The sequence below is a fragment of the Agelaius phoeniceus genome, chromosome 6, assembly GCF_051311805.1.
Source record: "Agelaius phoeniceus isolate bAgePho1 chromosome 6, bAgePho1.hap1, whole genome shotgun sequence".
Lineage (NCBI taxonomy): Eukaryota > Metazoa > Chordata > Aves > Passeriformes > Icteridae > Agelaius > Agelaius phoeniceus.
The window spans coordinates 26,594,381-26,622,192 of NC_135270.1; the positions used below are offsets into that span (position 1 = coordinate 26,594,381).

Below are 27,812 nucleotides of genomic sequence, written 5' to 3' on the forward strand. Positions count from 1 at the left end.
ATCTTTTCTGCCGAGTGAGGATACTTTATTAAAATCATGTGATCTGGAATTAAGATTAATACAAAGAATGAGCGCATGAAAGAATTGTTAGATGAAGTAACCTGATTCTGCAGCCCTCTAACAAGGTGTGTCTCCATATTTTCTGCCCACATCTCATTTCACTCAGTTCTGTGTCTTTCATCTCTGATCATAATAAGTGGCCCCTGAGGCAAATGAGCTCTGTGTCTTGTTAGCAGTTGGTGGAGTAGCTTACCAGAAGGGCAGGCTTCAGCAGATAAGAAGACTTCTCTAGAAGACTCCATTGGAATCCTGAGGAAAGAACAAATTTATGGGAGTTGAAATAGCAGTGTACCACCATCAAATACCAGATACATTACTTTCTGGAAGATAGCAGTCCTTTTGCCAAAACTCTTCACATTTTTTATGAGAGCTAATGGGATTTACAGTAGGAAAAAAAAGTGACATGCCAGTCTGGGCCGTGTTAAGCCCCAGAGTGGCTCCATTGGTTCAGAGTCACTATATTGAAATAACAGTCTGGGTTTGTATAATTTAGCATGAAAATTTTGATAAATGTAGTTTTTGTAAAGAGGTATGATGGGGTGTCTAAATTATACAACAGGATGAACCACAGACTTAAAGAAAAGGAGACTGGGAAAGACCTCAAGACTTCATCTTGTGCATTCTGAATCTCCAAAAGAGAATCAACAGTATCTCAGAAATGAAAAAGGATCTAATTGTCTTTACTGTTAATAAGATTTGCTGAATATTTAGCATAACCTTCAGTGTCGTACTTTGAACCCATCACTTTATCCACTACAGATAAAAAAAATATAATTCCTCCTTATCTCCCTAGAGGTACCTTTGTAGATGATGGTTCTCATGTGTTTAGTTGTCCTTCTGTTCTTTAAACTGAGTAACCCAAATTCTTTCAATCTCTCTTTCTTGTGACTTTTCTTTTTTCCCAAGACAACTGACCATTTTCTCTGCTTTGCTCTGGACTCTTTCCAGTTGGTCTGCCTTCTCTTGGAACAGTTTTGCTTGAACAGGACACAGTGCTACTTGTTGCTGTGCTAGACAGAAATATAATAGGAGGCATTCCTTAATGTATCAACCAAATACACAATCAAAGCAGCTTCTCTTCCTAATATGCAGTTTGCATTCTTGATACGATGAAACGCTACTTATTCGTGAATAACTTGTGACTGACTGGTACCCCTCTTATCCCTTTTTTGGCAGAATGGCTGCCACATTTTTATGAACTATTATCCCCCCTTAGAACCTAACACATGTAAACACAACTGCATTGTAATGTGTTTTCTCCTACAGATAATTTATCTTATTTGTCAAAAGCATTCTGAGTTTAATGTATCATGCAACGAGTTTAGTGTTCACATGGGCTTACTGCTATCTGTGAGGTGGAAGGATTGTTCCTTTATCCAAATCATTAATGACCTGCACCATTACTCTGCCCAGAATGGACCCAGCTAGAATCTTACTTATTATATTTTTTAAGTTAGATAGTGAATGATGAAAAACTAATCTTAGTCTGTGGTTTTGCTTGGATTTGTTTTCCTTGTTTGTTACCTATGCCCAGCTAGTTTTTCACTCTTCTAGAAATAGTTTCACTTTAATATACTTTTGAAAATGTTATGAGCCAATGCTATAATGTCAATACCATTATTAAAATTAAAACTTATTATGTGACCTACTGCATCTGTATTTGTGAGACTTGCCATGTTACAGAAATTAATGGCCAACGTGCCAAAAAATACAAAGCAACATAGCTTGAATATGTCCAACCTTTTATGAATAATCTATATTTTCATCTTTTCTAGTATTTTTTCCAGAATTGATCTCTTCTTCATTTCTTGACTTTATAAAGCAATGTAGCACTGTGTTCACCACTTCACACATTTCTCATACAACTTCTGAGGGTTTTCAGACAAAGCCAACAGATCTGACCTTTCTTCTCTCCATTGCCAAGGTACCTTAACATGCCTTAGGCTTAGATACCTTAACATTCCTCAGGCTCAGATGCCAGTCTGTATAGTACTCACTTCACCTCTTCAGCAGGCAATGAAGGAGCCTCCTGTATGTGTGCAGGGATGTAGGTTCCTATATCAGTCCAGGGACACTTAGTACATCAACCACAACTAGAGAGCTGTCCTGGAGACATGCTGTAGTGGTATAATTGAGGATGATGTGAACTGCAGTATATTCAAATTATTTTTGGTCCTGTTCTTTTCCTATTTTAGATAGATTCTTTCTTGCTGAGTTTAGTTATTAGTCATGTAATTACAGTTCACCCTTTTATGAAGAATGATGGAAAATGTACATCAGCCTTCTGCAAGTGAACTATCACTAGGTTTTTCTTTTCCTTCCAGATTTGTTTTCTTGCTACCTCTTATATCCATTGCTTTTTGCAGTTAAATTTGTGCTTTATCCTTTATGATTTGGTTTCAGCATCTACTGCTATTCTTTCATACTAGTCCTTAGGAGTTTGACCTGGTTTCCACTTTCTGTACATTTCCTGCTTGTGTTTCAGGTCACTGAAGACTGTGCTGCTTAGCCAAGTAGCCAAGTTGGTCTCTGACTATACTTCCTATCCTCCTACTGTGTAGGACTGTTTGTGTTTGTACCCTAAACATAATTTCTTTAAGGAAGTGCCAACTCTACTGAATTCCTTCTGCTTTAGCCATGTCTCTCATGAGAACTTACCTTCCAGTTCCCAGAGTTTATTGGAGTCTTCTTGTATAGAGTTCTTTGGGTTGGAATTGATCTTGCCTCTTGTTCTCCATCTAAAAATAATGCATATTATCACAACACAATTACTCTCAACCAAATTACCTTTGCCCTCATATTCCCAACCATCCCCTTTCTTGGTTGCTTAGCAGGCAGCCTCTTGGCAGGCTGCTCTTGAAGCACTTGGCAGTCTCTAACAGCTGCTGTAGACCCTGCGCGGGGAGTGGTTAAATGCTGCTCCTTATACCTAGAGACAGACACAGCACAGTGCTTTGGAAAGGGCAACTGGAGATGCTCACCTAAAGATTCTCAGGGAAATGCTGGCAACTTTTAGTGGGGCTTTTAATCAAAACAGAGACAAATATTAAGTGTACAAAGTGTTTCAAATGCTCTCTTGTGAAAGCATCTGTGTGGATACAGAAGCACTTTGCCCAGCCTTAAAGATCAGGTAAGGAGAACATAAAATCTTTCCCCTCTTTCCTTTCCATCCCTAGGCATAAAATTAAAATGACATGTTTCTCTGGACTGACATTTCTTTGTCTGAATCTTTGTTGTTTGTTTAGCATCACTCAGAGGCATGGGAAGTCTCCACTGAGGCTGTCTGATTGGTGAGTAAAATTGGATTGTTAGTAGCTTTTCCTGTCACCATGATTTTGTAAGTGTAGGCAAATCTCTGCAAAAAGAGATTTCTTTTTCAGAGTTGGTTGGGTTTTTTATTTGTTTATATATTTAGAAATTGACATCAAATATTTTGAAGCATAAACTGAGACATCATTTAGCTTTTCAAATCACACTGTGATGAAATGAATCTACAGAGGATTTTTTTGGCAGCCTATTATTCATTGCTATGGCTTTCCTTAGTTAAGAAGTTGATGTTACAGGGATTCTGGTGCCTGAAATGAAATGACAATGGCTTTCATTCACTTTCTGACTTTTTAAAGGGTGGTATGCATCTTGATTCTTCTAATTTCAATACAGTTTGCATCTACATAGGTTTTTGTCAAATTTCAAACATTTCAGCAGAAGTTTTATCCTCAGGCCAGATATTTGCCTGAGGATAGTTTTTAATCCCTTTGAATAAAAATAATTTATTGATTTTTGTACAGGAAATCTGTGTTCTTTTTTCTTCTCTTAAATTATTCCAGCGACCTTTTCTCTAAGAAGTTCAGGTACATTGCCGATTTTGAAAAAAGCATTTCAAAAATGAGGTTAAGAGTTTCCTCTTGTACATTATCAGTGGAACCTCTTCTGCACAGGAGAATAAACAATTAATTTTAAAGAACAAGCATGAGCAAGATTTCTAGGGAGAAATTGTTGGGGATTGCTGGCAAAATAGATTCAAGGAACAAAATCAGCAGGAAAATGTGCCTTGATGACTAGTGAGAAAACTGATGTGGGAAGGAAAGAAAAGGAAAATGTATCAGTTTAGTTTGGCAGATACTAAAATAACTATAGAAGCTGAAGTGTAGAGCCTGGAACTAGCTGAGAACAGAACTGAGAGTGAGAAGCAGTAGGGCTGTGTGGGAATCTTGGAAGTAGAAGGAGAGACAGTTCTGATGAGCTGGGCTCGGAAGTGTGGTTGTTGGAGGGGGGGCTGTGAGGCTGACTGAGGAGACAAAGGGAGGAGTCTGGCAGGGGGAGCCAGCAAAGAGCTGGCTTGTGCATGAGGAAGGCTGAAAGCAGAATCAGGGTGAGATCTGATGGGTGTTTGGGAAGCTGGAAAACAGGATTTGCTGGGCGAGCTGCCTGGGGACGATATGAGGAAGGCTTTTGGAGGTGAGAATTTGCTGGAGATTGGGTTAAAGTTTTGCCTGAGGAGTAGAAGAAGGGACTGGGAAAGATGGGGTCACACCTGGGATGGGGACTAAGGGAAAAGCTCTGGTGCCCATGCAAATAAATATGTGTTGAGCAGGAGTGTGGGAGTGCTGCTGGACAGTGGAGTGCAAAGAGGTGGGGGTACCAGGAAAGGAAGGGTCTGGGCAGGCCATGCTAATGCTGGGAGCAGGGGAAGCAGGGACAAGCTGTGCTATGGACCACTTTCCTTCAGTGCCTGGAATGGCATCCCACATGACCAAGTCTCACTGTTTTGTTGCTGCCAGCAGGTAAAACTGGTGAGTTTGGGACTTGTCACTGTTGATGCTGGGTTTGTTCAGAAGATAGCAATCTGCTGCCACTATTGGTTATTCCATTAGACTGAGTATCATAAGACTGGTCAGGGGAGCTGATTCAACCCTGAAAATTACTTTTGTGCATGTTGTTGTGATACTTCATGAATACTTTTTTGAGTACCTTTTCAACACTTAGTTTTTAAAGAAACAAAATACTCTACACAACTTGACATGTTTGGTTCAGAGGATGAACATATTCTTGAGACACTCAAGGGCTGTCCAGTAGGATCCCCACTATCTGTGTCAAATGAAAGAAGGTGTGCAGTGAATCAGGCAAGAGTTTTTAGGAGGAGAGCTTGTATTTGTGTGCTATGATAATCCCATGGGGTGTGTGGTACCCACCTTTTCAGAGACTCATTGACTGGCCATTCTCCATTTTCTGGATACTTGAGCAGAGTCTGGAAACCAAATTTGCAGATTTTTCAAGCATTTCTATCTGTAACTGAATCCAAAAGACTATTTTGAACTTAGAGTGTAGTGTAACATCAAATGCTCTGAAATGTCAAGTCTTTAGTTTCAAGACTGTTCTGCCAAAAGCCAGCAGACACTTCATTTTTTACTCTCTATGATTTAAATTATCAGTTTAATTCTACTGTCTCCAAACTTCTTAATTTTTGATACTGCATGTGTCATAGTATGCTATAAAAACATGTTTCATAGAAACAGACTTTAAACATAATATTTCTGCTGAACAGCTTGCCCTGCAACACACAGGAGAGCAGAAGGGAAAGAAAGAATAAGCCTAGATTCATGTAGGAAGAGAGAAAAAGGTGTACACACATTTTGTCAGTAAGTGTCAGGATGTTTCAGGCAAGGAGGTTATTTCTGTAATAGAGCAGACACCGAATCACTGGTGATAGGACTTGCACATGATTCCTGTAAGGGAGTCTTTGAAGGAGTATAAAAAAGAAAGAGTGGGGGCTAATGAGAGTAGAGGTATGGATTCAGACAAAATTAGTTTTGGATCCTGAAAATAAGGTTCAAAATCTAGACTAGAATGACAGGAGAAGCTGGAAGAGATAGGAGCAAAAAGGAAAACCATTTAAACAGAAATGCTTTGTATTCACTGGAGTGTAAAGAGGGAAAGAGAGGTCATAGCTGTCATCAATTATGGTTAAGGGGTACTAGGGGTGGGGACACAAGGGAATAACAAGGTGAACAGTAAACAGGAGTTTGCCTGGGGGTGGTGTGCTAAGTAAACAGGACTTTTACAAACAGTTTTGACTGTATTATTTGGTGTGCAATGGCAGGAATAAATGAATCAAGCTTGCACAGGGAGCTGAAAAGCAGGAGGAGACAAAGAGGATCTAGGGCTGAGACAAGGCAGGTAGACCTGAATGGCAAGGGAAACATTGCTGTTACTGACATTAACTGAGAAGAGAAACATGGGAGGGGACACTGAGACATATGCAAAGACAGAGAATTAGTCATACATGTGACAAAGCAGAGGGATTTTGAGGCCCATCTGCTACAAAACAAGCTTGGGGGAGATCATTCACTGCCACCCTGGCCAGAATGCATTGTTCTAAACTTTTCTTCTGTGCTTCCTTTTTTCTCCTTTTTCCTTCTTTCCAAGTTTTTTAGACTTATCTAGATTCCATAAAAGAAAGCAGTGAAGTTTGTTCTGTGATTGGTTTTGCAAGATTTAAATGGCACTTGACAAGTGCATAGAATTTTGAATTAAGTGTTTAGATAAAAAGGCCCCACAGCCCATTACCAGATGTCAGGCACCAAAAGCACTAACAGGGCACTGCCCAGTCCCCTGGGGCTGCTTCCCCTGCCCACAGTCCAGGACTCCATGTCAGCCTCCTGAGGCCACCAGTCCCTGCCCCAGTGATGCTGCAGCAGAGCTGGCATCCAGCTTCCCAGGTTCCAGCCAGGCTGGGCCCACCCACGAACGGGGTCTTCTCACTGAACACATCTCTTCTAAGAAAATCAGAAGTCTGTGGCCTTTCTGTCTGAAGTTCCAGGAAGGAAAAGAAATACAATTTTGATCACATACTAAGGGCTGGGTTCCAGTGCAAGAGTGACTGCAGTGCATATGGTCTCATTCCTTTTTAAACATCTTTGGTAGTTTATTGGATAATTAGCATACTGCTTTCTATACTCATTTCTTTGAATTTGTTTTTCTTCTTCACTGAATTGTACTTTGTGTCTTTTTCAGTCCACTTCTCAACCTCCCTTTTGCACAACCTAGAGCAGGCTACAGAAACTTTCTATTTCCCTTGGGCCCCAGCTCTACCATTTTTCCTTGGGTTTCTGTTTCCTGCCTCTCTCTGGGAGCTTTTCTGTCAGACTTGCTGCTGCCTTTCCCCATGAACTCTTTTTTTTCCTTTTCACTTTGGTCCTTTTCATCCCCAAACTGGCTCCTTCTTTCACTTGCTCTTTTGGACTGGTTGGTAACAGTTTTAACACACTGGCATCATAACTGGTGTTGGCATCCCTGAAAGGGAAAACTTTATGAGTGATTTTAGGTGAAAAATGTAATGGCTCTGTAGGTGTTTCATAAACTTAATCCAAAAGCAGGGGCAGCAGAGGAGAAAGCAGAAACTATTCCTTTGTTATCAAGGGCTAATGACAAGAGGGGCTACCAATATGATATATCAGAAAGTAAAGCTGAGCTTTTAATACTGCATGAGAAAGTATAGATAACAAAAAAGCTTGGAAGGTAAGACAAGGAGATTACATGGAATTAAGTAGAAAAGGAAAAGCTAAAAGGCAGGCATAAGAAGTGGTATAATGAGAATAATAAGCAGATTAATGATGGCATCAAGGAAGGTATCACTACAGTTGCTGAGACCAGAAGGAAGTCTGATGCAATAATGGAGGGCTGAGGTGACCACAGAACAAGAGTTTTAGATTGTGCTTGTAATGGAAATTGTTGCTTCATACCCACCTCAGGGCTGTGTTGGTCTGTAGGCTGCCCTTGTCAGCCTTTTCCTCAGGAGCTCCCAGCCTAGCCCATATGTTGTCTCCCCACTGAGCTTCTACCTGTTCTCACCTGACACCATTCAACCCTTGCTGAAATGAGATGATGTCAAATGCTGTCTCTTATTGGCAAAATGACCCAGATAAGACACTTATTCTAGCCCTTGGCTGTCTGTAACTTGCGTGAGTTTCCTAACCCATTACTGATTTTCCACTTCATGGACAGGCCAGCCTGGCTGCAAAAGCTCCACTTTCTGGGGTCCTTCTCCCTCCTGTCCACCCATTACAAACTGTACAGAAGCAAGGGTGCTGCAGATTTGGTCAAACAAGAGTCTTGCCCTTGCAATTCACTCTGATAGAACAGCACATGCAGAACTGCACCCAGAGCTTGGTTTTCCTGTTCAGGCTGTTCTTGGGAGCTTTCTACCCATCATCCCCTCCTCACCTTCTATGTACCCATGCACATATCAGTATGCATGTATTTGCAGTTGTCTTTTTGAAAGGGCTTAAGTACAGAATGGGGTTCAGCAACTGAGAATGTTATCTGTTTTCAGAGATTTTCCCCTACCTTCCACTGAGCTGCTGTACTGGTACTTTCTTTTTCTTCTGGCTTCAAATGTATCAGGAACACAAATAAGTATTGTTGTAATTTCATTCTTTTAGTCTGGAAAGTTCCACTTATCAAATGGGTGCAGAGAATTGCCCCACATGCTCAGCTCTGACCAAGGTATGTCTGTGAAAAACCAGCTTGAGACACACCTTTGTAAGTTTATCAGAATACTTTAAATCATTATCAGCCTGCTTAGTTAGTTTACTTGGAGCAAATAATATGCCAGTGTAACTGATATTAATGTGTTTTGGAACTATTCGTGTGTGTATATATATGTACACATGTGTGTGTACATGTGTTTTTCTACTTGGGTAATAGGTGCCACACAAAAAAACTTAACATTATTCAACATTTCCAGCTATAGTACTTCTTATTGTTTATGAAAGTATAAAAATATTTAAAGTTTTTTTTTTTTTTTTGCTAAATTTCTTTGAATACTGAAGATTTTGCAATTGCAATGGTTCAGAAGCTCCAGGAGAAGGATTAGGGAATGCCATATTATGAATCATTATTTCAGCAGTTCAAGGACAGAGCAGTGTACAAGTGCTACCTATGCAAGGCAGTGTAACCTATTCCTTTGGTGCTTGTTCTGGAAATAAATCTGCATAGCAGGAGGAAGAACTTCAGTCTGAGTGTGGATGTGTTGGGTCATGTACTCATGTATCGTGACTATTATTAAAACATATTTGACTGAGTATTTCCCAATTGAAAGAATACTAGAGATTTTCTATCAGACCTTGTTTTGGTCAGGGGGAAAGGAACTCATTATAAATCCAAAGCTGGTGGTTGGACAAGTGTTACTGGTTGTGGTGTAGCTACACACGCTCAGTTAAAGTACAGACCACTAACAGACATAGAGAGGAAGGTTGCGGAAGGTCTAGTATCACAAAATGTAAAGCAAGAATGAGACAAATGAACCAATAAAAAGCAATTTAACAGAAAAAATATTAATAATAAATAAATAACGTTATTTTATTTATTAATAAATAAATAAAATAACGTCAATAACGTCATCATATGACAATTTTTTGATATCCCTGGAAAAGTACAATACAGAGATAGAGAGCAGTCTCAGAGATAGAGTGAGTCTCACCTGCCATGCACGGGATGTGCAAGTAGGTTGCCAGCCACCTCCATACCCAGTGTACCATGTAGAAGAGGGAGATGTTAAAGTAATTAAAAGCATAAATTTGTCAGAAATTTCTTGAAGTAAACAGGATGGGAAGAATATTTTATGGTCAGCAAACTTGACAACAAAGATATGAACAACAGGATACAATGTTTTTGGCTTCATTACTTGCAGTGTGTTTATCAGGAAGAAAAGAATCTTTGAAATGGAATTACAGAGGGCCTTGGTGGAATTATCAGCAGTGCAAAGAAGGCTTGAATTCAGTAAATATTTTTAATTTTATGGGGACTTCAAGCCTTTTTGCCATTTTGTATGCACATGAGATGATTGGCATTGCTTTCTCCAGTAATATATTCCCCATTTGTTACCACTCTTTGCTTGAACAATTGCTCTGGCTGTTCTCATATAGAAACTTTAGATTATGTTACAGAAAACAGATGTCACCAGACTGACTTACTATTTTTGCTTGGCTTTGGTTGATTAAGGCAATAGCACTGATGTAGTGGATTTAGAGCTGTATAAAGCATTTGACATGACAGCATGTTCTGGCCTAGGAGCTAGAAAGACATCAAAACAGCTGGACACATAATGAAGAAATTAAACACTAATTAACTGACAGGCCTCAAAAAATCTCCTGATAGCAATCCTTCTGAAAGACTCCTGCAAGAAAGATTCAAAAATCTCCTGATAGCAAGCCTTCTGAAAGAATACTGCAAGGATAATTCTTGCTCCCTGGCCTGGCTTACTCTTTAGTAATGACCAAAAACAAGTCTGAAAATTATTTTTGATGCAATTTGCAGAATCCAGTAAGACATGCAGATATTAAAAATATCAAGCCATAGCTCTGTATAGTTGATTTATAACTATGTGATCTGAAGAACAAGGAAAAAACCACAGTGCAGCATAAGGCTCTTATCTGGAAGATTTTATGCTTAATTAAAATTTTTTTTAAAAAATTTAAAAAAAATCCATCTCCCTCTCTGCTTCCCTCCACTATGTACAACAAGAACAGTGCAGATTAATGACTTATATTTAATTTTTAGGATCTTCTTTTCTGGAAATATGTAAGATTCAAAGAGATATTTAGATCCCTGTCTCCCTGTCTCCTGTTTTGTTACTTTTCAGTAGAAGAGGTTTCTGCTTTTTTTGTTTCATAAGTCTTATGATGCTGTCTTTCCTTCTTGCCTGGGGGAGCCCATACTGCTGCCCTTTAATTACAGCAGAAATACTCTATTCAATATGAACTTGTTGTGTTAATAGACTCACCATTCCTTTACTGGTGAATGCCTTGAAGTTACCTAAAATCACACTTAATTCAAGGTAGGATGAGGGAAAATGCAAGAGAAGTATTAACTCATTATATCTTAAACAGCAAACACAATTACATGGGAAAGCCATAAAAAAAATAAGGAAAAGTTCATCTGATTTACTGACACTGACACCTACGGGCAAAGGTGCTTTCCATTTTGGATTTTTCCCCTCCTTTTTAATTTCCAGGTGACTTGTCCCTCTTTGACAAAATGGCTCTCAGAATTTTCTTTCCTCCTCTTCCTCAGGTTTCCCTTAGGTGATTTTCATCAGTGGAAACTTTACATTACACAGAAGTCCATACTGGGGTCTCACATCTGAAAACATCTTCTGAAGAAGGCTTTGGACTTCACCTTAAGGTAGCTTCATGTCATGTTGTCCTCATTACTTGAGGGCAATGCTAACTCTTACTGCCAGTCTGCTCTGTGAAGTTTTCTAAGGAGTCCAGAAAGATTTCACCTGTCAGCTTGGAGCTTGTTCTATCCCTTCTTATGGTCTGATTGTTCTCATGAATTTAATTAAAGATTCTTTTGTTTCCACAATTATGCATAAGTCTTTGAAGAGGAGTTGAGTTGTCTTCTGTGTGTAACTAGCTCTTAAACATCTTCTTTCCCCCAAGGAAGCAAATTTCTTCTGTTTCCCTGTGATGAGTCATTGACATGTTTCCATATGAAATATGTCTTATAGCAGACCTTATAGTCTCTACTGGTAGTGTAATTATTAAATATGCATGATAGAAGTATAATAATAGGGTAAAATTAATCTAGTTCATTTTCTGATTCCTGAGACAGGTATGATAACATTTCTTTTCTGAAGTGACAGCAGTTAAAATGAATGAAGCCCAACATCTTTCTCCTAGGCATACTCTAACAGGGAGTCCTTGTATAGAATTGTTTAGACTCATATTGATTTTAATTGCTACACAGTGTAAAGTTATCTCTTCAAACTGCTTCTGAAAGAGAAAAAAAAGGGAACACTCAATCTTGGCCCTTATGAGATCAATGAACAGCCTGACTGACTTTAGCTGGCCTTGAAAATGGCCTCTGGTGCATTAGGACTCAAAGATTACATCGTGAAATGAGAATTGATGTACAGTGAAAGAAAGGTTAAAGGCAATCTTCCCATGACCTTTCCTGTAGCCCTTACAATGATCTTATACAGCCAAGAAAATGAAAAAAAAATAAAGGCTAAATGCCATTGTGTCTAAGAATGCTGCATTAATTTGTATTACTATTGTAACATTTTATTGTAAATATGAGTAAATTTTTAATACAGAGATAGTGAACAGTGTCCCTCTCCATTCCCTAGGTCATACCTACTCTAAGAGAGATTTAATTGTCCATAATGCTGCTAACTCTATGAGTCTGCAGATATTCTGGTAAAAGTGTGTGATATCAAAATCACATATCAGCCCTGAAAGGAGGAACACTTGGGCTCAAGTACAGTTTCAGCAGTGTAACTGTACTGCCTCCACTGCTGTCTCAGAACACACCAGAAACCAGAAGTGCTCCTATCATATCTTGCAAAAACAAAATAAAATAAGAAAAATTGGGAAAAAAATAAATTATGTCCTAGAGGAATCTAGACAATGATGTGTTTGTTGCCAGCAGGTTCAGGGTGAAAACTTGAGAGATAGGAAAGGAAGACAGTGCTCTTTGACTTTTTGATTGTGCAGACTTTATGGAACAGAAAGGCAATGATATGTTTGCCAGTAGTTATTGTTTTGCACCTAATTTTGCAAATTCCAATAAAAGCATGCTTATGAAGACCTCTCTACTGGGGGAAACAGAGTAAGATTGCACAGAGGATTTAGATAGGTCTCTCTCCATGAAGTGCCAGGAGAAAATGAGTGAGCACAAGAGAGAATATATGTTGTGTTGGACTGCCTTCTTTCCTTCTGTCTGGGAACATGGAACAGCTCCTTTTCTGTTGTTTACCACTTTCTGCATTTCCTATCATACTGAGCCATTTTGGGGCTCTCCTGCTGCAGCAGCAATGGCAACAAACATATATGCCATGCAGGGTCTTTGGAGAGGGAAAATGGGAGAATTCAAGTTAGTGGTGTGGATTCTCTGCAGGAATAGGAAAGAGTTTCTCCTACAATGATGTATTTGTCCAAAGTACAAAGCTTCAGGGCAATAAATGGAAATAAATTCATCCTGAATATGTCCTGGTCTTTGTGGATACACCTGTTACATTTTATAGAGATCTTTGTGTTCCCAGATTCCAAAGATGATAAAAAAATACAACTTTGTAATTCTAAATGAAGTTATTGTTCCCCAACAGCTTTAAAAGACAAGGGAGTAGTATTTGCTTATAAGCAGTTCACTGTTCTGAAAAAAGGAAGAATTTTGTAAGACTTCAAAATGAACATATTACTTATCTATTTGGTTTAACAATATAATTGTGATGAGTCTTTTCTGCGAGAGAATTTTTTCTTATTAGCAAAATCTATTTTTATAGGGCTTGAAAAGTCTTTCTGCTGCCTTAAATTCTGTAGGAGATATACATGTTATCTTTGTTATATCAGTCATACAAAATCTAACCTGAATCATCTTTCCTTGTTGACAGAAAGACAGATTTCCACTTTAGACACCACATCATTTTCCTTCGTGTGAGAATAACATGAACCAGAAGGTGTTAGTTTTCCTTCTCCCAAATTTTGTATTTGGAATATTTCTTTTTGGGTTTTTCTCTAGGAGACAAAAAAACCTAACAGGTGAGTAAAGAAATTACCAAAAAAATTTAATGTTTTTTAGAAAGAGAGACACCTTTTCCAAATGTGTTAGAAAGTAACTATAAAGCCCAAGATATAAACAATACTATGAAAATATTCAAGGCCTAGTCACTTATCACTATGGTAGTTATCTCAGCAATATATGAGAGGAGAGCACTACAAAAGCATGATATTGGAACACCAAACTTGCTTAGACTAGTACTGCTAACATATTGAAAGTTTTCATTTTAATAAATGTTTCACTAGGGAGGATAGTTTATTGCATGTTTGCCATGGTCTAGTCCAGTTACAGTAAAAAAAATAATATTTTAGCATCCTCGTTAGATTTTGTATGCAGGGTGATAGAGTGCTATGATTGTCACAGATAAAGAGATTCATACAAGCCTATTTCACTGAAATGGTTTCAATTTCTTCCTTGGTTACAGATGCTTTTTCCAATCCCACTGAAAATTGGCTGGCAATTCAAAACGGTCGGAAAAACACACTGGCTTCTGTCTGCCTGAAGAATAACCTCAATAAACCAAGAAGTAAATTGGATTCTCATGTTGCAAATCAACTCTTTGTGGAGCACAAGCATAAATTTATCTACTGTGAGGTGCCTAAGGTAGGCTGCTCCAACTGGAAGAGAATTATTTTTCTTCTTCAGTCAGACTTGAATGCAGAAGCTTCTGAAATTGAGCATGACAACATCCACCATACCTCACTAATTAAAAGGCTGGTGTCTTACCCACCTGCCTTACAAAAGGAATTTCTAAGCAATTACACCAAAATTATGTTCACCAGACATCCCTTGGAACGGCTGGTTTCAGCTTACAGAGACAAACTCCTGCACTCTGAACCATTCTACAGTACCACTATTGCCAATGAGATTAGGGCAATGTTCAGGAAAAATAAAAATTCTCCTGAAAAAGTGAGTTTTCAGGAGTTTGTCAACTTCATTATAGCAAAACCACCACATACTCTTGACATTCACTGGAAACCGATGTTTCTGCTCTGTGATCCTTGCAACATTCACTATGATATTGTGGGTAAGTATGAAACTCTTGGCTTGGACTCTGAGCATGTTCTGAAGGTGATTGGTGCACCAGAGAACCTGCAATACCCCAGCTTGAAGAGATACAGCTCAGAGAAACGAACAGATGGTGATATCACCTTAGAGTACCTCAGACAGCTGACCTCAGAACAAATTGAGAAGATTAAAAAATTGTATGAAATGGATTTTTTTTTGTTCAACTATACTATGAAATATGAGGATTATTTTCCCCTGAATGACTAATGCAGGTTAAACAAAGAATAGTTTCCTTTGTACAAAATGGGCAGAACTTGTCCTCACAGGTGCTTGATCGGTGGGTTGGTGGCTGCTGCTGAGGTTATCCTGGAGTTTGTAGATATGGTTTATCATTCTAAGCACTCTTATATAAAATCCCTGCCATGATCTCTTGTTCCATGCAGACCTTTACCTATTAAAATGATTGTCTTCCTATTGATCTTTAACAGCATATGTTTGTTTCATGAAAACTGTTCATAAATTATAGATTTTGGTCCATTGGTAAAAGACATGGGAAGGATGAAAAATGTTGTATTTCACAATGAATATTTTAGAACACCATTTTTACTTTTTTTTTTTTAATTAGAAAATTGCATAAGAAGCAATAAATAATCTGCTTGATAGTTAAACCACTCTGTCTGCAAGAGCCTTGGTCATAAATGCTGTAGGAAAGAAGCAAATAACTTCAGATGCTTGAAGCTGCATTACACAGAACCTAATGCCAGGATATCTTCCTGTATAGCAGTGCTCTGATCACAGCCCATCAGCCTCATCCTTCAAGCAGCATAGTTGTCAACATTATAGCTCTTAAAAATCTTCTGATGAGCAGATCTGGCATTCATGGTGACCTTACAAACTCTTTTCACCAGTTTTGTAAGCATTTCAGCAGAAGGTTTTAAAAATGCATTGGAGTTTGTTTAGAGAAGTAGTTAGAGGTACCTTCTAAACTGTTCAACCAGGGTGGTGCATGATCTAAAATCTCAGTGGAAAGGTGATTCTTATTTATTCTCCAAAAGCACTTAACACCCAGACAATGGACAGGGCAGTGAGTGCAGTGGGGACAATGTTTGGGCTTTCCCATTTGTACTGCTGGAATCCACAAGCTCCTGGGACTTACCTGAGCATGGCGCTTGGGAGGAACTGGGTAACCTTAGACAATACATTTGTTCTACTTGTTGCTTTCTCACATTACAAGAGAATGACTGCAAATAAATTGTGGAGTTATGGTGAGGGGAACAAGGAACATGGGAGAAGCAACTCAAACCATTACCCCCTTCTTATGTTCCTAGGTGACTTTGGTTTGAGATCACTGAGGGGTCTATAACTGCTATTATATTAAGAATGAGATTTGTCCCCTTTAAAAAAAATCTTTTGTCCAGTCAAGTTCAACTATTAATTTGTGACCATATTAATTGTAACAAGTTTCAGCAACTAATTGTGACTATTGGCACCACCTCTAGGGGATGTCAGTCTCTCAGCAGCTTACTTGAAAATCTCTCAAATGCACTTAGTTCCTCTCAGCTAAATCTGCAGATGCTTAAAGGCTGGCAGACTAGTCTTGGACCCAAAGTTGGCTCTCAGCTTCTCATCACACAGAAAAGGACAGATACGAAATAAATTAACCACAGAGTCACCAATCCGTAGAACCTTTGCTGCCAGCAGCATGGGCAAGGGAGAGGGAAAAGGAGACCGAAAAATTGACACAGTGGAGGGTTTGGAGGAGCCCCCCCAGTGCAGGAAGTGAGTTGCAGGAATTATCTGCTCCAGTGGGAAGGTGCAGTGATATACAACATCAGCTGAAGACAGTGATCAGGCCACAGTGACAGGAGAGGCCCAGAAAGAAATGCTTTCTATCCCCCTTGACAGCAGATTGCACACAAGCAGGACTAGCATTCTGTGCATCTGGCAGGTCTTGCCTGGCTGACTGTTTCCTAAATGGGGCACCTTTGGAACAAGGAGAGATTCAAAGTGAGAAGACCAAGCAAGAATAGCAAAACAATTTGGGGAAAAAAAAAAAAAGCTTATGATTTTATGCAGAATGATTCATATTTCTGGATCTTACCCTCACCATCACCGTATTTGGTGTCCCCATAAACCTACTATCCCTTGATATCGGATTGTTCATGCCACCCTGGCAACTCTGTAGTTCATGTAGGTTTTTCTTTTTCTTTACTTGTTAGTTTTGTTTAGTCAGAGCAAGCTGGAAATTACTCCCATCAAAGTTAAGGGTATGCAGAAGGATGCAGTCTCTCTTTCCTGAATCACAGCTACATGCTTCAGATCATGCAGAGGTAGAGGGGAATAAGATTTGCCTCATAACTCACTTCTACATGAGAGATCTCTCCAGAGCTATATCTGAAGCTGTAAGAAGATCTAAAAATTCATGAGTACTCTGGCACCCTCATCCAGCCTAGGAAAGCTCTGAAGAAATGTTACTGACAGAGTTTTATTGATGTCTTTGCTATCAGCACTCAGTGTTAACACCCCCCTCCAGCTTCTTGCTGTTAGATGTGAGTGGCTTTCTATTCTTATTTCCTCTTTCACAGGTTCAAATATTGTTCCCACAGTGGTTGCAGAAAAATGATGGCTAATTCATTCATCACAAGCATTAGTCAGTAGCAGAAGGGTATCTATTAAAGCAGAAAAATCTCTGTAACTATTCACAGCAGGCTTTGAGTTTTGCCATTTGCCTACAGTGAACTGTAAGTAGCACATTGCCTCAGCTCACTGGCTGCTGCAATGCTGTTTAGCTGCTGTGGGTCTGAACAAAAAAAAAAAAAAGCAGCAGAGGACATATGTGTGCATGTGTGCCCATATAACAAGGTGTACTGTCTTTCCTACAAGTGCACTGTCCAGAATAAGGCTCTAAGCTGAGCTAGGCTCCCTCCTGACTTTTGCCCAGAGAATAACCCTCAGTGGAGCTTCTTTCCTTTGGATGCTAACCCTTGGTGGTGTGTTCCAGGGAGGAAAATGGATTCTTGCAGTTGGGAGCAAAGGTGGAGGCAATGTGGTGAGCTCTGGCCCTGGGGAGGATCTGAATGGGGAGGGAGTGCCATAATTAATCTTCTGATTGTTATATACCTGCTATACAATCATTGCAATGTTCGTTTCTGATTACTTTAATAAACTGTAGAGAGTTAACACATTAATCTATTTGTTCATCCTTCTCAATAACATCTGCTTGAAAAACAAACCTACCTCAAAGTTGTTCTATCAAATCAAAACAAAGGCTGCACACTATTAGGCAACAATCAACACAAAGCTGCTTGCCTCTGCTTTGCTACATTAATATGTCTGACTCACAAAAATTTTAAAGAATTGAAAGAATTAGCAAATACTAATGCATGCTCAGTTTGGAGAAAAAATGCAAATAAGTAGAAAAAAAGAAAGAGAAAGAAAAAATCTTGCAGAGACTTTTTCCACTCTCATAGAAATCCTCACACATGCTTTCAGGCTAGGTGTCCACAAACCTGACATCCCACTTTCTTCATGGAAGTATAACAGATCTAACAGATGATCCATGTTTGTCAGCAATGGAGACCATGTCACCAGGTGTTCCTTGAAGAAGATGTTTCCTCCACTTTAAAAACAATTATTCTGCCTGCAAGCAGTCCTAATTTTTCACACAGTTTTGATCCTGAGTCTTAACAGATAAACTGTGATTAGTGGTTTCTTGCTCAGAGAAGTTCAAAGAGCAGGACAGCTGTGAACAGAATAAAAGGTGTGAGCGGTGAAACGTCAAATGTCTGGTGTTCCACAGAAGTGTCTCTGACTAGTGGGAAGAAGAGGAAACAGCACCCATGCAAGACATTACACATCAGACAAACTGCACAACTCACAGCTACAAGGTGATTCCATTTCTGTGTTTAGAGTGTTAAAAAGTCAAAAGCTTTTACCTTGATGATAGCCAGGGGTTTTTTTGGCTTGTCTGTCATAGAAGTAGAAAAAGAAAATTAAACAGGAAAAGAAAAAGGCACCAACACTCCATGACCCTGCCTTTGGCCTGACATGATTTCTCTCTGTCACAGCAGTTCTTACCTCCCTTCCTTCCAGAATTATAATTTAGGACATGATTTAGTATAAAACAAAAAGTTATTGAATTGGGTGACAGACATGAATCAATGTAAACCAAATAAAATAAACACAGGCAGAGAATTTACCTGATAGAAATGTCTGAAATTTCAGGAGCTTCCTCTTGCAAGTTCTGAACAGGTATCAAATGTACACAGTGAGGCAGTTGCAATGATGCTTCTAGTAAGAACTATTTTTATAGAAAAAGCTCAAGTGATCACAAATCTCAGTCAGTATACTGAGGCTGATATTCCAAATGAATCAGCAGAGCAAAAATGAGTGATGTATAACAGCATCAGGTTTGTGAAAAGGAAATGGCTCCACACTGTTTCAGCACTACCCATGTACACCTCACCTTTGTTCACCACAACAAAATCGCTTCCTTTACATCTTCAGGACCCTGATTATAGCTTCTTTTGGAGATGTACCAAAGATCAGCAAGATGAAAAGGTTTTCTCAAAAAGTCCCATTTCCCATAACCCTGTAAAGCCATTGTTAACAAGACTATGCAGCATTTGTGGAGTCCCATCAAAGGAGCAACAATCCAGCCATAAGTAGGGCTCATAGCAGAACTTAGCATGAGTACCCAAATCCAGGTAGGCATACTCCAGTTTATATTTCTGTTCTGTAGCAGAACTAGGGGGAAAGCTCTTTATGTACAAATCTATGACTATATCCTGACTCTTACCTCACTTGATTGTATTGTCCTCCATTTTTTCCCGGATCCCTTCTTCAGTATTCCCCTGAGCTTCATGTAGGGACTCCTGCTGAATTCCTACAGCTGGGAGCCTCCAAACAGGTGCTACAGCTGCTAACTTACTCAGGCACAGATTGTTGTCAGGTGAATTTGCATTATTACAACTATTTTCAGAAGGCTTTTTATGTCAGAAAGTTCTTCAAGCACCTGCTCCACCAGCGAGATATTAGCTACTACAAGCTGAGATGTAAATATAAAGTGAAGGATGTTTTGAAAGCAATCCACCCCCTTAAAAATAAGTTCATCTTCTATTCAGATAGGTTTAGTGGTCAAGGAAGAAAGCTTTTTTGGGGATTTACATCAGGTTTCAGAGGCCTCTGTTAATCATAAACCAAAAGTTCCAGGACACTTTCTTTCATGAGGGGCCATCATTCTCTGCAGGGATAAGTTTTGTTTACCCTCAGAGATCTGTAAAGATTGGTCCTTAGGGATGCCTGCATGGCAAAAGAGCCCCTTAAGATTTTTAGCTTGAAATAAGCATGGAAAAGTAGAGTGACAAATTTAAGAGAGAATACACCTGACATTAAACAATTGATTTTAGGTCCAGTCTATCTCAGAAAGACAGCACAGGCAAGAAACAAACACAGGGGAAAACCAAACAAATTAATATAAGCAGATTATTATCCTAATGATAACTTCTGGCTGGGAACTTTAACTCAGGACCCTGCCCACAATGCCAGCTGCTGCCTGCAACTGGCCAACAAAGCTCTTTGTCAAACAGCTTAGCAAGCCAATTTTTAGGCTTTGCATGCTGGCAGTGTTTCATTTCTGTTCATCTGTGCTGCTCTCCTTTGAATTCTCTACAGTTCCAGATGTTTTCCAGCTCTCCTGGAGCACCCAAGCTGGATGCAAACCCGTGACTTTACAGATGCCACATAGATTGAAAGCATGAACCCAGGTACGTCACATATTATTAAGTTCCCGTTTATACTCTCAGTTCAGTGTTAATTCAATGCCAACCCTCGTAGGAACAAATCACTTATTGTGATTTAAAAATTGAACCATGATACTCCATGAAAAACATCCCAGGACTTGAGACGTGTATTCTAATCCAAGCTCTTGAACCTGGACTGTTCAAACTCTCCAGCCTGAGTTTTGGACGTTGGGGTTTGTTTCTGTTTCGTTTTGTTTCCCTGTTGGCAGCTAGGATCCTTGGAATTTAGGCACTGAAACCTAGGCCCGAAGTCTTTGGAGCAGGCATCCAATTACCATCCGCGTCCATATGGGGCCATCTGGTGGCGAAAGGGCTCGGCAAGGGAGGCTCTCCTGGGCAGAGGTCCTTGATGGGTGCTATGTTTCAATTCTACTATTTTTTTTTTTCCTGAAGCCTTGCATCTCAAGACTCTCATGCCTATTCTTACTCTCCCTCTTCTTCTCTCCCCTTCTCCCTCTGATTATCTTCCTCTTTCCTTGGACAAGAATTCAGTTTCAACTTGACCACTAGTCAAGCTTTCTTGTCCCAGTAGTTTTTTTACAGGTTCACTACAAGCTTTCCTACCTAACTTGCCTGGTGATGAGGACTCAGCAGCTGCTGACACTGGAAGTTACACTCTGCTGTCCCAGCAAGATCTTTTTAACTTCTTCCATGGTGAAAGCCTACCTTCGTAAACATTTTTTCTGGCCTGTAACTGGGCAGGAAAATACGGCATTATGGATTTGATTTATAACTAAGCTCTAACTGAACTTTATGGTTCCATTTTATATAAAATTATTTATGAAGACAGTTAATATTCACTTAATTATATTTGGAAAGGCATTTTCTTTTGTGTGCTGTGATTCAAACCTGTAATTTTTTCAGGAAGACATTTTTCCATTCAGTCTCTCTGAATACCTCTTTATGAGTTTTATTCTCATTTGACGACCTGAAAAACAAGTATGGTACTTGGATATATGAATATGTAACCTTTCATTAGGCATTTTCTGTATAAAGTGCAACTCAATACCTCCATTATTAATTTCAGCCAAAGTTCTGCTGAACATGATGAAAGCTGAAATAACATTGTTTTCCAGGAATCCATATGCATTTATATCAAAGTGAAAATGTTTTCATGACAATTACAGACAGCTGCCTATGAGAGAAATGCAATTTCTGGAATAAAAATGAAATCCAGCAAACTGCAGTCAGTGTCCCTATATCATCTCAGCCTAGTCTTTCCATTTCTGAAGGTGCTTATACTCTCAGAGGCAAATTTCTTAAGCTCTTTGGCAAGAACCTTGATAACGTTATAAGAGAAATAGAATTCATTATTACTCCATCTGATATACGGAAAAAAACTCGCTACAAAAATATTATCTTCCAGTTAGTAAATATCATAACTAACTAATAGCCATACTTATCAGCTTTGTAAAGCAAAACCCAAAAATCATTTCTTCAGCTTGATAACAACCCCATTAGGGAAGCAGAGGTTTTCTCCTTGCATTTTTGAAGAGGAGGTGTGTTTCTCTTTGCTTCCTGTCTAGTCATCGGGCAGCCTTGCAAAATTGTACTTACCTGAGGTAATGATACATTGGATGCATGAATAAAACACCTCTGACAATTTTCTTCATTTTGCTGTATTTTTTCCTTGATGTTAAATGCTACATTAATATCTTTTATGCCAGAAAAAGCATGGAATATTTCCCCCCTGTTACTTTTGCAGGGCTACTTTGTTTATCACTGTTGACAAATTGTGCTACTAGTCCCATGGAAAAGACAAAACAGTGGAAAACACCTAGAGTTCAGGAGCCTGGAGAAATGCTTGGTTGCTGTGCCACTTACTCTCTCTGAGGAATTAGAAGAATTTGGTGAAATATTGGCTACCCCTGACTCATGGTTATGCAGCTCCTTACAAGGAAGAATGGTTGGTTTATTTGTCTTGTTTTCCGTGTCTTTTTTCTAGCAATCTGCTCACATGGAAAGAGAAACAGATGGAAACCCAATCTAATGATCTACAATCCCAGTTTAGTTACTGAAGAGAACTCTGTGTGCTCTTAGCAATGGTGGAAGACACCTCTTGGCCAGCTCCTCCCAGTTTATATACAGGGTATGATGTTCTATGGGATGGAATATCCCTTTGGCCCTTTCAGGTCAGCTGTCCTGGTTTTGTTTCCCCCCCTGCCTGGGCTGTTTGTGCACATCCTCACTGGAGAGCCTGGAAACTGAGAAACTCTTGACTTAGGGTAAGCACTACTCAGCAACAGCCAAAACAACAGTGGGCTGTCAACATTAATTTCATACTGAATCCAAAACTCAGCACTGTACCAGTTACTAGGAAGAAGAACTCTATTCGAGCCCAAACCAGGACACTGTTTAAGAACCTTATCAGACATTTTGTAAAGGCATTACTAGTGACAGTAGTGTTGGGGATTTCAAAATGATGACAAAATATGGGTTCCCTGTTTCGAAGACAGAACTACAGATATAACTGAGTACAAACATTAGGTTTTGTGCTGGTTTTAAACTCTGCTGCGGCACCCATGGCCCTACCGTGTCCCAGGTACAGTGCCCGGCCGTACCGAGGCCGGGGCCCGGGCACGGCCCTGAGCTGTCCGCGGTGCTGAACGCGCCCGGCACGGCCACTGCGTTACCGGCGGGGCTGCGCGCCTGCCTCTCTGCCTATACCTCATTTCCTCTGCTTTTGGTGAGTTTCATAGGCCACTCATTTCCCTGACACGTTTATGATCGTCTGGAATGGAATGCACTCCTTTGCAACACTCTCTGCCTGAAAAAATTCCAATAGCTGTAGTGAAAAACTCCTTGAAGACAGTGGCAATGTGGACATATATTAGTGCAAAATCGGTTCCTACGACCTCAAGTGAAGAAAGTACTTCTCCCAGGCAAATAAACATAAAGCATACACTATTTGATTCTGTGAAATAGAAATGTCAAAAACCCCAGAGAAAAAGTTTTCTTGGTATTGTTCTCAAATTATTTTACTTTTTATTCTCTCTTACATTACTGTTTTTATTCTATATTTGAGTTGATTCCAGAGACAAACTGTCAAGTCTTGTGAATAAAAATCTCTGTCAAGTTCTGTGTCGTACTGTGGTCTAGTCCACAAAGTTGGGCAAATGTGTGTGCCAACAAATGCTGGGAATACAGAGGGTAAAATGACCTTGTAAGAGACATATCGGCACCAATTTGGAGTTATGGTCATGCCAAAGAGCACTTTTATATCCTAAAAAACCCTCTACAAACCATTTGGAGTTCTTTTGCACAAGCACAAACCAGACCCTTACATTAAAATAAAGCTGTTTGCTTGTTGCTTAGTAGTTACTCCTGCTTAGATTTTTTTCTTAAATATACACTCATGTGGCGTCATTCATCTCACTAGGGTGTGTCTATGACCTTTCAAGATGTGTTTGATTCTTAATGCAGCACTGTCAAATGAACTGGCAAAGCAAACAGTGAGGACAACGAAACATTAGTGTACTTAGCTCCTCTTCCTCCAGCATCCAGGTAGTCAATTGCTCAGTAAGAAGTTTTATGAGTTTTTCAGAGATATCCCTCTTGCAAAGGGAAATAAAAGCCTGTGACTGTTGAGATATAAATTTTTGGCCCCATTTGAGTAGAAACAGCATTAAAAAGACTATTTCAATTCAGCTACTATGCCAGATTGTTGTAGAAAATAATAGTAGTGATGGTTTCTGTGGAAAATATTATATTTAGCTTAAATCTCCATTAAAATCTAGTTATTTTAGGCTTTCAGTTTTATTGGGGTTTTTTCCAATAATCTACGGAGGTTTTTATAATTTTATTTGGATTGTATATATGGGGGCTACAGGAGTGGCTTCTTTGAGGAGCTGCCAGAAGCTTTCCCTGTGTCTGACAGAACTAATGCCAGCCAGCTCCAAGACAGATCTGCTGTTGGCTGGGGCTGGGCCAGGCAGTGACAGTAGAAGTGCTTCTGGGATAACATTTGAGAAGGAACAAAGTGTTATTGTGCAAAAGTACTTGCAGACAGAGGAGAGAGAAGTGTGAATATGTGAGAGAAACAACTGCACAGACACCAGGGTCAGTGCAGAAGGAGGGGCAGGAGGTGCTCCAGGAACCGAAGCCCAGATGCCCCTGCTGTCCGTGGTGCAGACCTTGGTGGGGCAGCTGTGTCCCTGCAGCCCATGGAGTGGGTGCAGAGATCCTCCTGCAGCCCCAGAGGACCCCAGGCTGCAGCAGGTGGATGCCCAAAGGAGGCTGTGATCTGCTGGAAGCCCAGGCTGAGACAGGCTCCTGGCAGAACTTGAGGACACAGGGAGTGAGGAGCCCATGCTGGAGCAGGTTTGCTGGTTGGACCTGTGGCCCTGTGGCAGATCCAGGTTGGACACTGTTCTTGAAGGACTGCAACTCGTGGAGAGGGACAACACTGGAGCAGTTTGTGAAGAACTGTGGTTTGTGGGAAGGACTCCTGTTGAAGAAGTTTGTGGAGGACTGTCTCCTGTGGGTGAGACCTCACACTGGAGCAGGGGAAGCATCTTTCCCCTGAGGAGGAAACAGCAGCAGGAACCACGTGATGAACTGACCATAATCCCTATTCCTGCCTCCCTGCATCTCTAAGGGGAAGAAGGTAGAAAATTGAGAATAAAATAAAGCCCAGGAAGAGGAAGGGATGGGGAAAGGTGATTTTTAAGTTTTGTTTTACTTGTCATTGTCTTAGTCCAATATTGATTAATAATAAATGCAATTAATTTATCCATGTTGAGTCTGTTTTGCTTGTGATAGTAATCAGTGAGTGATCTCTCCTAAGCCTTACCTCAGCCCATGACTTTTCATTATATCTTCTTTTCCCCGTATAGTTGAGGAGGAGGGTGATAGAGTGGCTTTGATGGGCACCTGGCATCCAGCCAAGGCCAAACCACCACAATAGTTTATTCCTTTAAATGTCTCAGAAGTCAAATAGTCTTTTGCTTAAGATGTCTTTTAACAATAGAACCATGATTTGTTCTTTAAGCACACCCACAGTTCAAAGGATGAACAGGTGAAATTAAACTTCTTGAAACAGTCTGTCTGTATTCACAAGGAGACACATCCCCCTCTTCTTTACACTATTATAAACCAGGAGTAAGTCCACAAAATTTGATGTGTCACCATAAATACAGGCAAATACGTCCCAGTGTTCTGAGGGGCTACATATGGCTAGTCAAAAATAACAACTATGCTTAATTACAAAATTTTTGTGTTTTTCTGCTAAAATGCCAGCTGTGGAAGATAAATCCTTTATTTAAGGCAAGAACAGGAAAAACATTAGCAGAAACTGACAGTATCTCAGATGCTCTTCCGTGGAGCTACAGGAAATTTGAGGAGGGAGAGCACAATCCACATGCCAAACCAACAACCTGCAGCCAGTGATGCTGCTACCTGCTTGCTCCTTTCAGCACACATTTCCTGTCATGGAATACTATACCTAGGGCCCTTTCTCCTCCCCCATTTTATGTTATTCCCTGGATATGTTGGCCCCCAGGGCAGCAGTAGGAATGTGAGGGATAAAAGTAGTGAGAGGGAAGTGACAAGAAAAGGCATTTCTCTTCCTCTTTCATGACGAAGAATAGCAACTGCCTGCAGCATGATGTGGTGCAGATGTGGGAGAAAAATTATTTTTCTCCCAGTTTTTTTTTCTCACTGGTGATGTTCGCCTTCTGTGTAGGTCTTTCTTTCCAGAGTATTTCCCTACCCTTTCTTATAGAGTAACCCTATGCCCTATACACCAGCAGACATTTTGTTAGCAGGGGTGCTGTGCACTCTCCTTCCTCCCCTGTGGCCTTATCCTTTGTGTCCTTCCTCACTGCCATAGCTATCACCTCATGATCTCAAACACTAGCACCCATTTTTCCAAGGGGACATTGGCATTTGACTGTGCCCGAGGTGTGTTGTCTCCCTCTCTCCAGTTTAGGTATGCGAGGTAGCTGAATAGCCGGAGACACTTTGTGCAGGCGTGACTTGGAAATGCAATTTTAATTCCAGCCACGAGGGGACCTTCATAGTTTTTTGTCTCTTTCCTGCAGGTTCGTGTGATCGATACACTTAGATCAGTTACAGTTTTGCTTCTTCTTAGGTAAAAAATCATTCCCTCCTTTTTCTTTTTAATATGGCTTTCATTTATTAGGTGTCCAGAGTTTATATCAAAACCATATAAATGTCTTGCATAGAGAAATTTGGCAAATAGCCCACAAAAATTAATCCCAAAAGTAAAGAGCTCTCAGTGCAGCAATTGTTTTCACATCATATGACCTGTGTTTGGAGTCTCATTCTCCTCTTGCATGCAGCAGCTGTGTACTTGCATAATTTGATCTGGTTGTGTTTGTATGACAAAAAGAGGATGTGACTGTAACATGCACTAACTTTCTCACTTTTTCTAATGAGCAGCAAAGACAGAATAACTAAAACACATGGCCAGGGTGCTCAGCCCCTTTGGAGCTGGTGATGAGCCACTGAGGCTGCCTGCTGTCCCCGCTGCTGCTCCTCTGCCAGCTCCACCAGACTGGTCACACCATCCCCTGCTCTGCTCCCAGCTCCTCTGTGCAGAGAAGCACCATCCCCTGGCACAGCTGCTCCTGACACCACTCCTGAGAGGCAGGCAGCCCACCCACTGCTTGCCACTTGGCTTCCCAGGAAGGGATGTGCTCTTCATCTCAGCCACGGAGGGGAAGCTCTGCCTCAGGCATGAATGGCTGTGGGTGAGTTGGGATCTTCCCTTAGGCACGGCCACCACTTGGGCCATGTGCCTTTCTTCCAGTTCTGGAAAAAGGGCCTTTCTGTATAAAAACACACCCAACTCCTTTCCTCCCTAGCTATATCCTGAAAGAGATATGGTAACTACTAATAAATGCTTGTGTTTGTTGCATCCAAGAGAGACTTGCAAATCACAGCACTCAAGTACTTCTCAGGCGTTCTGAGGTCATGCTCAGCATGGAATTGAAAGAGGTGGCGTTTCTCAGCTATCATACTCTAAATTCTCTGAGAAATCTCATGTGGGCAGTGAACAATATGCATGTACTACACAGGCCAAGTTAAACCCAAGGCTCCTCTCTAGATCATATTTAAACCGTTGTCTTAATGAAATCTTTCTAATCTATTTAGAAATGTCTGTCACATCTTTGTCTCTGTATCGTCAAGGCTTAGACATCCTATGGGAACACAAACTGGAAGGAAGTAGAAATAAGCAATATGTTAATGATAACAATGTTTAGAAAGGGATTTCATGGGAACGAAATAGACTTTTATTTTTGCCAATACAAATAAAGGCAGAAAGCAGTTTTTGTAGCAGGCATGTGTGAAATGTGAAACCCTGGCAGTGCGCAGCAGTGCCGATGTGAGCCAGAATGACTGTGATAAGCAAAACGC

At 40.2% G+C, this 27,812-nt stretch overlaps 1 protein-coding gene across 7 annotated transcripts; it reads left to right on the top strand.

Annotated features, from left to right (window-relative positions):
• The first annotated feature begins 2,928 nt into the window (after window positions 1-2,928).
• LOC129121677 (carbohydrate sulfotransferase 9-like) lies at window positions 2,929-23,558 on the top strand. 7 transcript variants are annotated; one of them, XM_077180170.1, is made up of 8 exons: window positions 2,929-3,190; window positions 3,306-3,350; window positions 11,134-11,244; window positions 13,457-13,604; window positions 14,048-14,650; window positions 18,431-18,518; window positions 20,305-20,396; window positions 22,378-23,558. In XM_077180170.1, exons 4-7 carry the CDS (start codon window positions 13,511-13,513, stop codon window positions 20,375-20,377), a joined length of 858 nt encoding a protein of 285 aa, XP_077036285.1. In that variant the 5' UTR covers window positions 2,929-3,190; window positions 3,306-3,350; window positions 11,134-11,244; window positions 13,457-13,510; the 3' UTR covers window positions 20,378-20,396; window positions 22,378-23,558. The 7 variants fall into 7 exon arrangements, with proteins under 7 accessions (XP_077036285.1, XP_077036284.1, XP_077036281.1 ...); XM_077180169.1 differs by having other exon boundaries at window positions 20,305-23,558; XM_077180166.1 differs by lacking the exons at window positions 18,431-18,518; window positions 20,305-20,396; window positions 22,378-23,558 and having other exon boundaries at window positions 2,931-3,190; window positions 13,461-13,604; window positions 14,048-17,819.
• The last annotated feature ends 4,254 nt before the right edge of the window (window positions 23,559-27,812 follow it).